Raw genomic sequence first — 12,371 nt, forward strand, 5'->3', positions numbered from 1 at the left:
ATACACTAAATGCAAAGTCAATAAATAAAGTGAATTAGAAAGCTTTGTGAAATGCACCCCCTCATCCCCTCCCACACACACCAAAGTGCTGATTAATGAAATAATGTCAACCATCTAAGGATTTTAGCAACACACTACAAGGGTCTGTTGATTTACACTTTTATCAGTAACTTAGAGCAGGGGTTCTTAACTTTACGCCATGGACCACTTACTTGGGGCTTCAAGAGGTATCTGAACCTCCCAAACCTTATTGAAAAGGTATCTACATAAATATGTATTTTTCTGCAGAAAGTTCCATAAACTTTCATTAAAGTCTTAAAGGGGATCTATAACCCCAGAAGATTAAGAACGATGGACTCAGATGGATACAGAACATATGGTCATCACAGTCACTGCTGTCATAAAGCTGCTAGAGGGAGTGTGGACTGTGAATGACACATCAGCATTTGAAAATATCCTGAAAGGCTGAATGAACAGGCTGAATCCAGTAAAATCACACGGCCAAAACCTAAGGAGGTTTAATCAACAGTAAGCTCAGTATGAGTCAGTGATTAGAGCTACCAAAATAACTTCTATGACTCTAGGCAGGTGTCCAGAGGATAGGAAAAAGCAGTCTACTCTCTTCCACACTGATAAAACCAAATTACAACACTGTGTTCAATTTGGGGCTTCTCTTTGTATTTGTTTCCTAGGGCTGCCATAACAAATGACCACAAACCTGGTGGCCAAAACAACGGAAACTTATTGTCTCATAGTTCTGGAGGCCGGAAGTGGAAATCAAGGTACAGCAGGGCTGGCTCCTCCTGGAGGCTGCAAGGGAGAAACAGTCCCATGTTCTCTCCCAGCTTCTGGTAGGTGCCAGCAACTGGAGCTCCCTGACCATGGCAGCACAACTCCAACCTGGGCCCCTCTGGCTTCCCATGGCCCTTCTCTCTGTGTCTGTGTCCCCTCATCTCCTTATAAGGACACCAGGCACTGGATTTAGGGCCCACCTTGAACTAGTATGATCTTATCTTGATCCTTAATTACTTAGATATACAAAGAGCCTATTTCCAAGTAAGGTCACATTCTGAGGTTCCAGGTGGACATGAATTTTTGTGTGACATTATTCAACTCATTGCATCCTTAAAAGTAGAATATTGATAGACAAATGCATTCTGAGATTTACGAAACCATATTCTTAAGAATGGTCAAAAGAAATAGGGATATGAGGCTGAAGGGCTAGAGAACTTGAGTCAGACAAGGAAATAACTACTGTCTATAAATATTTGAACCAAATTTTTTCCAGATGAAAAAAAAAAAGACTTCCTACCACTCTTTTCTCCAGAGATGGATGTGTAGACCTGTCACTCATTTGTTCTAGCTTGAGCAGTGCAGTCATTGGAGAGGAATGCTAAGGCCTCAGCTGGGGGTGGGGTGGGGCTAGGCTTGATGATCACTGATAATCCACTAGGTTCTGAAATTCTGTAATTCCTCTCCCATATCCGTTCTGCCCTTTAACTGGCCATTATATAGAACCAAAGAATCGTAAAGCTGCATTAATATAGCAAACACTGTGTGGGGGAATAGGAGGGTGGAGCTGGGTGGGATGCCAGCCAGAAGGTACATGGTTGTAAACAAATCTTGGAAGCTCTAGGAACTATATAATCAGAATAGCTTCAGCATGGTGAGCAGGGTGAGATGAACGGCCTGAGGGAGGGAGAGGCAGGAGCCGGACCAAGCAGCGAGCGCCTTGTATACCACAGTAAGGAGTTCAGACTTCCATTAAAGGATGATGAGACACCACTGAACGGGTTTAAGCAAGGAATAACATGACCGGGTGAAGCTTCAAGATTATTCTGACTACTGTGGATAAAAGACTGACAGAAGTTAAGAGAAACTAAGACTACGAAAGGGTAAAAGATGAAGTTGCCTGCACTAAGATGGTAGGAGTGAAAATGGCAAGCAAGAGACAGAATACAATCTGAAGGTAAATTGTGGAGGCCAGATTAGATGTGGAATGTGAGGAAAAGCAGCAAGGAGGACACCTACATGAATTTAAATAACAAGAGCGTTATTTACTGAGATGGGGAAAATTGGGGAGCAGTGGTAGCAGACTAGAAGGCAAAAAACCCCTCCATTTGAGGTGTACCAATTTGGAGATGTCCTTGAGATAGTTAAGTTAAAGAGACCAGGCAGGCAGTTGAATGTATGAATCTAGAGCTCAGAGGAGGGGACTAGACTAAAAGTAAAGATACGGGAAGAGATTAATAGGAGGCATGTGAAGACAGAAAATACTGTCTCAGAGTTGTCTTACTTCTTTACAAGAAAATATTGGATTACTGCACGCTGTTAAGTGTCCCTTGTGTTTGCTTAAATTTTATGATCTCAAATCTCCATCAGCTGGGTTCTAAGATTTCCTCCAACAACATTCAGCTGCTTGGAGATAGGAAGATGGAGAAAGAATGGTACATGCTTCATCCAGGAATGAGATTTTGACAAGTGTGACATAGGATAACGGGGAAAAAAAGGTGATTGTCACAAAGAATCTTGGAATCTGAATCAGACAAGAAGTGAAAAGCTAGGAGGGGCTGAAAGAGCTTACTCAACCTGATGTGGGTCAAGGGACGGATAACTGCTGGATTCAATTAATGTGGAGTGAGGGCTCCCCACATGGATGGGGAGAGAGGAAGGGGCCAGAGGAAAGGGAAACACTATGGGCCAGGCAACATAACAGCTACCAAAATAAACTGTTTTAGGGTCCATGGACTTAAGATTTGTTCATAAAATACAACCAGTCAATTCGATGGTTACGCAGTCTATGGCAGTGCTTACTAAGCAGGAAATCTCCTGAGATAGTGTTGTTTCTGCAGAATCCTACATTCCACAGCATGTCACTAGAGCTGGGGAAGAACTCAGATGTTGGAAAACAGGGAGCTTCTTCAAAGGGAAAAAAAATAGAGAGCAGAATTTATTTGCAGTGCACAAAGGGGAAGGAGTGGGGGTCTTCTGCACATACAGATAAAAAAGACAAAGTCATCCAGTGGCATGCAATGAAGTATACCTGCCCCATTCACCCCATCGTCCCAGGCACCAGAGGTAACCACTTTACCTGTTTTCAGTTCTTCTGATGGACACCCTCCACCTGTTCTAAAAAGCCTTACAGCCATTATTTCCTGGTTTGAACTTCAGACATTATCTGCAGATTTAGGATGTCACAAATCAGGATTTTGCTCACATACACTTCCCCACCTTCCTTCCCTCCTGATTTTATTATTTCATTATTTTTCTCTGTGGTTAAAATTTTCTAGTTTCTGCAACTACAGGCTATGTCTCGAATCCTCACCCTGTGAGATGAAGATACTGGCCCTCACCAGTCCCTAACATCTCTTTTCTCTCTTCCATTTTTCCACTGTTGTCATCTATTTATAGTTCTATATTCTTAATCTCAAGGTTGATAACATTTACATTCTGTTCTGCAACTATAATGAAATCTTCCATGCTTTAACTACAGATTAATTTTAAACAGTGAAAACCAACAAAACCAGTAAAAGTATTAACAGCATCTTAAATATATTACAGAAAAGCCGAGTCCTGAGCTAGGATTCCATTTCACTCTCTAGGATCCACTAACAGCTCAAAACCACGCCACATTTTAGCTTGTTTCACATTTGGACCAAGTATTCTTGGTCTTGGAGTTCTTCTTTTCTCATGAGGGTAAACATGCCCCTTTCAACATACTCTTAGTATCTTCCAGTTTCCTACTCATTCTAACCACTGCTTGGAGTTCACTCCATTCTTCTTGAAGCTAGGAATAAACTTAAAAAAAATCACCTGTAGACACTTGTTCCATTCAGAGGGTATGACTTTTCCCCTATAAATTGTATTGAAACTTATAATTTCCAAATAGAGAAAAGAAAATGAAAAATAGTACCCACAATTCGATCAGTATAACACAATGATTTTTATTTTTGTATATTATTTTGCATCCTTGTCCACTGTAAACAAATTTAACACAGGCACAGTTCAATCACTTTATATTTACTTTTGTAGGACATACACAACTTTCATGACAATTCCCTTGAATGGCTGTGTAACATTCCACTTAGTGGATATAATTCATTAAACCCACTTAGGGAGCAGTACAAAGAAGTGGTTAAAGTATGGGTGCTGCAGTCAGACAGGCCTACGAGGTGTGATCAAACAATACAACTCAGTTAAAAAAGAAGTATTACAGTGAAAGACACATTGCCATTAATCCCCCTCAAAATACTCCCCCTTGCTTTGAACACACTTATCCCATCGTTCTTGCCACTTTCTGAAGCAGTTCTGGAAGTCCTCTTTTGTGAATGTCTTTAGTTGCGCTCTTGTGGCTGCCTCCATGTCCTGGATCATTGTGACTTTGGGGAAGAGACAGAAGTTGCATGGTGGCAGAGCTGGTGAATAAGGTGGACGAGGATACTCTGTAACATTTTTATTTGACAGAAATTGCCACACCAGAAGCGATGTGTGACACGGAGCATTGTCATGATGGAGAATGATTTATGGCACACTTTAAAACACACTTTCTCTCAACCATAGCTCACAACCGACTGACTGCACCGACCAAGTTGAAACTTGTCACCCTCTGTTACTAAGGTTCAACGTGCCACTTCCCATATTGAAGATCCCTGCCTTTCCGTCAGATGGCACACGGCAGCAGCAGTCACCGTATTTTGTGATCACAATGGACAGGCTCCATGTCACATACTGATTCTGATACAGCAATTTCTGTCAAATAAAAACATTACGATGTGCCCTCATCCACCTTCTTCACCATATCTGGCACCATGCGACTTCTGGCTCTTCCCCAAAGTCAAAATGACCATGAAAGGTAAACATCTTGAATCAACTCAGGACACCAAAACTGCCACAACAATGCAACTAAAGACACTCATGAAAGAGGACTTCCAGAACTGCTTCAGAAAGTGGCAAGAATGATGGGATAAGTGTGTTCAAAGCAAGGGGGAGTATTTTGAGGAGGATTAATGGCAATGTGCCTTTTACTGTAATACATTTTTAAATTTAAACATTCACCATATATTTTGATCACACATACACCCAGTCCCAGCTCCAGTGAACTCCCATGGCCACGCAGCTGGTGGGTTACCTCACCTGCTTTAGTTCGTCCAACACTAGCCACCCAGTGCTACCTGCTATGTTCCAGGTACCACGCTAAGCAGTGCACATATAAGAGTGGACACAGAAATAAGACCCTGCCCTCAGAAACAAACAAAATAGATACATAATTTCCAATCATGTTCAGTGCTATAAAGAAAAAAGGTACGCAGTGAGAGACAGAAGCGCCTTGAACTCCATCCACAAAACGAGGACCTAGTACCACCCATGGCTGTTAGGGAGAACTGATAACCCATGTATCACACTTGGCACCCTCTTGGTACACAGTATGTACCCAATACATGTTACCCACATCACTGCCAGGATAAGATGAGAGCACCAAATAGGAAATACCATCCTCCAGGTACACCCTTTCCTTTTCTGTCGATATAAATCCTACACTTTTTTAGGTTTGAGTTCACTGCTCAAAGTTTGATGTGGGTCTTTTTATATCCATTTCTTTCCTCATCATGTTGATGGGTTTGTTTTTTTGTAACATCTTTGGGTAAACTGAGCATATTTATAATAGGTGTTTTAACATCCCTATCTGCAATTCCATCATTTGTTCCATTTCTAGGCTTGTTTTTGTCTGGTTATATAGGACATACTTTCCTGTTTCTTAGCATGCCTGGTAATTTTTGATTGGATGTCTGTCTTGAATTTTATGTTTTCGGGAGTAGATTTCACTGTATTGCTTTAAATATTGTTGGACTTTGTTCTGGACCAGTTCCGTTACTTGGAATTAGTCTGATCCTTTTAAGGTTTGTGTCTGAGCTTTGACAGGTGGGTCCAGAACAGGCTTTCCTCTGGGGCTAGTCCGGCCTCACTCCTTGCCCTGTGCATTAGGAGGTCTTTCTACTTTGACTAGCGAGACTATGAATGACTCCCAGCTTTGTGTGAATTCCACTTGCTAACTTCTGACCATTCATCAAATGTGCAGATCAGCTCTCAACCAGAGGCTTGAGCTGCAGTCTGTAGAGCTCACTGTCTGTGCAGCTCCCTCCTGTCTGGCACTTCACTTCCACCACATTCAAGCCTCCTCTGCATTCTTGAGCTCTGAACTCTGTCTCATCAGTTCACAAAGACCACTGGATTCTTTGGGAATCCCCAGCACTGCAGCTTGGAAACGCTCCACGCGGTAGGCTGGGGCAGTCACAGGGCTCTGTTGTTTATTTCCTTTCTCTCAGAGACCACTGCCCTGTGCTGTTTGTTGACCTATTAAAGTAAACCTGGTAGTGTTACTCCATTATGGCTGGAAGCAGAACTAATCAAGTTTGACTTCAAATTCCACGTTTTCAATGAAACCTTTCTAGACTACAAGTCCAAACAATTTTTATTTCTCTGGTCTCCACGCCATTTATGATCTAGCAAAATAACAAAGGCCCTACAGTGTGCTCTGTCCATCACCCCTTTCTCCCACCCCCAGCCCATACACTCACCTTCCTACCATGCCTGCCATCAGTTTCAGTAGCAGACCAAGCTCCACAGGGTTAAATGCAATCACATATTCCAGTGGCTTGCTAGTGCCAGGCACAGTTCCGGGTGGTTGGCTGAAACAAAGAAAACACTGTCCCTAACTTCTAGGAGCCCATAATTTGGGACAATTTAGGAATCAAATTCTCATCCATAAATCTATAGCATAGTTTTTGATGGGAAAAACTAAGGTATAAATGAATTTTAGAACAGGGACTGTCAAACGTTTTCTTAAAAGGCCAGAGAGTAAATAGTTTTTAGGCTTGCAAGCGACATAGGATTCTCTTATAAGCACTCACTCTATAGCTTGAAAGCAGCCCAGACATGTGAACAAATGGGCATGGCTGTGTTCCAATAGACTGTTTCAAACAACAGGTGGCTGGCCCCCTGGCTGTAGTTTGCACAACCCTGCTTCAGGACAAAATTCCCCCATCAGCTGAAGACAGCCATGCAGTTTTCTGCAATGGCACACCCCAGTTTTGCCATCCAGATGAGACTGATCTCAGCAAAAGACCAAGTTCTCCCAGGCAGGACTTACATACCATGTTTTTTGCACACACTGCAGGACTCATATAACATGAGCACAGAGTAAGTGTTTATTAAGCACTTTTGCATTTATTTCCTTTGACATTTGAAGGGTTCCCTCTGTGATTCAAAATTGCCTCCCAACAGTAAAGAAAGCCATACTTACTATGATTTATGGAAAATAATGAGTGTCTAATAAGTAAAATACTCTAACGATGATAAAACAAACAAATGTTGAGGGTCCTGAAAAACTAAGTTTCGTTTTGTAAATAAGTCAAGACTCCTATACTTAAAAGAACCAGGGTACTATGCATTCATTCTACCCATGCAGACATAGCCCCAAACACTACTGGACTCCTCTTTGAGCATTATTTAAAAAGAGAGTTCACAAGCACAGAAAAAAAACACACTGCCTCAAAATAACTGTCAATTGTCAAAATTCAAATATACCCAGAAAAAGACAAAGATCTGATACACTGTACATATTTTTTAAATTGTTCAATCAAAAAGAGAATTTCAGAAAATAAATTCTAGAAGTGTTTACATTTATGTGTATGTACAGGTGTGATTGGTTTGTAAAGAACAACACTCTCCTTAATGGGTATACTCTGGCAGGTCTGTTTAAGAAGATTTGTCTTACTACTTTACAGTCACACCTTGTTCATGGTGGAGAAGTCATGGAATAAAACCTTCCTTCAAACGAAGCATTTTCCTTTTATAATAGTACTCAAATTAATACTCTGTAGTTTGTTCATCTCTTAAAACTGCTGTTCGGAACAAAACAAACTACAGGTGTGCTTGGCCTACAGGAAGTGGGACCAGTGCTACCCTGGATCGAGATGCCCAAATGCATGTAAGATTAGACTGGGCCTCTCCGTGAGAACTTACAGGCTTTGTCCTGTGATAGGCAGCTAAGCCTTATCTCCCCTCAACTCCCTTCAATGCAGGTGCGTTTTTAACCCAAATTCAGGACCATATATTCATTTCTATTAACTTTTTTCTTAGTCTCAGCCCACCATTCACACACTGAGATCCTAGGGATCCTGTAGTCCAAAATGTCATGTCTTTACCAAGATCAATGGCACAGCAGAGCCCTCCACAATGTGAAGAACACAGGCAGGGGGAGAAATGGAAGGCGGTAAAAAGTATAGACACTATGAGAAGTTCTGCCATAAAGAGAAACAGAGAAATTGGATAGTAGTAGCAGGATGGACATTTGGTGGGAAGGTAAACTATTTTTTAAAAAAGATTCAAATATTTATATGCTAATGGTCTCCAAAAATCAAAGGGAAAAATACAGTATGTAAAAACATTTTCTAAATCGTAAAAATATTTATTGTATAGATCTCCTTTATGTTCTTGCTTGGTTATTCAGTTTATGTCAAAATTTGGTTTTTAAAGCCTCCAGCTGCTTCTGAATTCTCCTTCCTTTCAGCGTCTCTACTCCTAGGATCATTCCTACTTTTTTCACAAATATTCTGAAATCTCTAACTATATCTCGTAGCCCCTGCATTTGCCATTATGCATTCTAACATTACATGACCCCTTTCATCCAAGGTCTTATTTCCAAATCAACCTCCTTCACTCTTTATGAGAATTTTAAAAACCAAGCTCAGATTTAATTGATGCATCCAGTAGTTAACAATATTTAAGACATAAAAACCTAAGATTATTATTTTTAAAAATTTTATTGCATCCCTACAGTCAGTCAGCAACATGGCAAAAAGAAAAAAGTTTATCATTTGGTAAAATCGTTCTCTAAGGCTATAAGATCCAATCCTGAAAATTTCTATGCAAAGCAAAAAGTGGCTGATACCAAATTCTTCCCACAAGCACATCTGCATACATAGTGACATCATCAATACATGGCCTTCTCTCCCAACCCCCACTCTAGCTCAAACAAAAAGCACATTTACAATGTCTGCTCCACAGTAGCTCCTAGCTAGTTTACATTTTGTTTCTAGCTCTAAGCTCACCCTTTGAGAAAGCAACTGTGATCTGCACATAAATACAAGACATGCTCCTTCAAAAGTCCATTTCTAAAAATGAATTCTTTATTAGCTAAGATACGAAATTTGTTAGCACCAAACAATCTCAATTTGCAAATGCATCCTATTTAATGACAAAGAGCATTTAAAAGTACACTTGTTTATGAAGTATTTAATGAAGTTTAACACTTTCCAAAATGTACTTTTCAAATATCATGGCATCTAAAAAAAAATTGCCAATTTGCCCTTTAAAGGTATAGGACAAGTAAATCTTGCTCAGTAATTCATACACGCATAATCGACAGTAGCACCACAAAATAACAACGTTTCTAATTTCACAAACCAAGTCATAGATTTTAAAAGAGTAATTTCGTTAAGCTCTAGGAAAACTAGTTATTTTGTCTTTATGTTCATTTCTACCAAACATTTATCCTCAAAATGATTTTCATTAATTTCACATCTGTTGACCACAGCTATTTTTTTGCCAGGAACTTCATCTTGAAACTTTTTGTTTTTGTAATTTAAACATCACTTTTAGGGTCAACACAGTAAGCCCTTAATAAAGATGTTAAGAATTTTCTTCAACTCAAAACTATAAAAATAAAAATTATAAAAGGAATGCAATATTTTTTCTAAAAATATAAAAATCTGAAACTCACTAAAGAATATCATGTGAAATACTTAAACATTACTCCAATTTTAAGCCCTTTTCTTTCTTTTTGAGATATAATTGACGTAAGTCATTTTCTTAAATATGAATGAAACAGATTTCTACCAGCATTCTTGTTTTTAAAATACAATCCTAAGTTCCCGCAGCAAAAGCTGAAAAATGTCTTGGATTTCATGTAAACTAAATCGGTAAGATTTTAAAACAATTTACAGGTAAACTGACTTATAAAGACCCCCAACTAGAATGTCAGCATCAGGAAGGGGAGAGATTTTTAACTGTTTTGTTCACTGCTGTCACCCGTGCGCCCCGCCCCCCTCCCCCCCAGTGCCTTAAATAGTTCTTGGCTCATGGTGGGATTTCAATTATAATAGTAGTTGCTGGACTGAGAGAACCCATGTGTTCAGACCCCTTAGAACAAAGCCAGACCCAAACTACTTGTAGGATCCCACCACCACCATAAGAAAACCTGGAGCAAACTCATGTACAAATACAAAATGAGCCCTTAGCGAAGAGAGGAGAGAAAGAGCAGACAGATACTCAGGGGAACTGACCCCATACTCAGTCTTCACACACTGCCCTGACGTGTTCACTCTAATGTGGTGTCTAAAACCCCACTAATTTAGACATCCCTTTAAGGTTAGCAAGGCCCCTCTTTTAAGAACACAGGAACCATTTAGGCCTCTCAACAGCCTTCTGAGGTAAATATTTCATCATTCTGTTTTGCTGATGAAACTGAGGCTGCGAGACCGAGTTACTTCCCTAGTGTCACATAGCTGACCTAGAGCATGACACAGAACATTTACTCCTATGACGCTACCTCCCCTGTGATGGGGAGTAGGGCTAGCCTGCATCCACACTTCAGTGCCCGACAGTTCCTACAACTCTTCCATCCAGATACCGAAACCAAGCTTTCTCAAAGATGGGGCTTTTGTTTGTGACAGGCAACCAACAAGTAGTTTTACATATGGAACACTTTGAAGGCAATCATCTGGTGACGGTCATGGACTTGGGGTGCCTGGGGGAACCAAGCCCCAAAGGCAAACCACAGATTTCAAAACACTGCACAGGGCCAGTTCTTGCTCCAGAGCAGCCTGCCCCTCTCTTCCTCTTCCTGCTCTTCCACATGACCCTCAGGGTTCTCCCCAGCACCCGAAAATAGGCAACCATTGTTAGTGCCATAGTGTGGCAACATTGTGTGTCCCAACCACAGTGACTGGCACAGACTGGGCACGCAAATATTTACGGAATGAACAAAAGACCAAGGTTATTTCCGTGGGCAAGCTGGGTCCTTAACCGTCGTTTTTAACACAGTGGAGATGAGAAATACACCTTTAAGCGCCTGATTATTGGTGTAGAAGTGGGCTTTAAAAGGCTGGCCTAAATTGGGGACAGGCTACAGTGAAAGCCTTAGGTGATTCTTTTTCTTCCGCCAGACTGCCTCAAAGAATAAAACAGCTTCGTACTTTAACATACAAATACAGACCTCAGAAGGGGCATGATGCTTTAATTTGTTAAGAGTATAAAAACAAACAACTTATTTAAGTTGCCTAGTAGTTTAGGTCATCTTGACAGGAAGAGCGGCTTAAAAAAATCCCAGGCTCAGCATTCTTGGGGTAAGAGTGGGGGTGGAGAAGACAGCAGATATTTTCCAAAAAGTTCTCCGTGGGCTAAAAAAACAAACAAAAAAAATCATACTCCACAGTGTGGAAAAAGTTTCTTTTAAAACATGACCAGTAATTTCTACAAATATATGTTTTATACTAAATAACTAAACCGAGTCCATGTTTATGCTTAACAGAAGATAAGCCAAATGGCTTCAAAGACAATTCTTGAAAATTTTACCTATTTCCATTTGGTCGACACCCGATTGAAGGCTTGGGTTCTAGTTCCAATTGATCTGATTCTCCATAATGTGAGATTTTTCAGGCGTCAAATTAAAGTAAAACTACTGGGGCAAAACAAGAGCCAAAAGCAACAGGAAAGAGGCCCATTTTCCTCTTCTATCCCCCCCGCCCCTATTTGCCACTTAAAAAAGGGGCACGTTTCTACGTGAGAAAAAGACCTCATTCTTCGCGATGCAATGCAGCGTTAAGCCCGTGATTCCAGTAGGTTAAGACCTTCCCCCTCCCCCCGTGACTGAATTTTGCGCTCCTCCACCGCCTCCTTTGTCTGAGCCGTCCCTGCGAACTCGCAGTCCAGTGCCCTCCCGTAAACAAGCCTCTTGCACGCACAGAGCGTTCTCCAAGTCTTCTTAAGGAGAGGAAAACCCAGCCACGCTCTGGAGTCTCCTTCGCAGCCACGAACAGGCCGGGCTGCACACCAGTGAGACCTCGCTCTGGGGTCGTCGGCCGAGCGGAGCAGGGAGCCCGGGGGGCGGGGGGAGAATAGGGACCCCCACCCACCGTGCGCCCGGCTTCGGCTCCAGCCCAGCACTCACCTCCGTGGATGGGCAGCGGTGCCAGCACCTGGCCGCGAACCTCGGCCTTGGGCGAATCGAGCCCGTAGCGCCCGCGGTCGATGCGGAACGTGAGCGGGGCGCCGCGGCCGGGCTCCTGCACCGTCACGTTGATGAGCGCCGT

General features: G+C 41.6%; 1 protein-coding gene across 5 annotated transcripts in view; it reads right to left on the reverse strand.

The window, feature by feature from the left end:
• Window positions 1-12,365, reverse strand: part of RNF130 (ring finger protein 130) — a 122,109-nt gene extending 109,744 nt beyond the window's left edge. For 3 of the 5 annotated variants that reach the window (XM_019661404.1, XM_019661401.1, XM_019661403.1), the window contains exon 1: window positions 11,635-11,659. In XM_019661404.1, coding sequence (XP_019516949.1) covers window positions 11,635-11,644 — 10 coding nt within the window. In that variant the 5' untranslated portion in view covers window positions 11,645-11,659. Of the gene's footprint in view, window positions 1-6,575; window positions 6,687-11,634; window positions 11,660-12,229 lie in introns of those variants that run through there. The other 2 variants (XM_019661407.1, XM_019661405.1) reach the window with 2 other exon arrangements.
• Between the last annotated feature and the right edge of the window lie 6 nt (window positions 12,366-12,371).

This window comes from Hipposideros armiger, unplaced genomic scaffold (genome assembly GCF_001890085.2).
Source record: "Hipposideros armiger isolate ML-2016 unplaced genomic scaffold, ASM189008v1 scaffold_347, whole genome shotgun sequence".
NCBI classification, from domain to species: domain Eukaryota; kingdom Metazoa; phylum Chordata; class Mammalia; order Chiroptera; family Hipposideridae; genus Hipposideros; species Hipposideros armiger.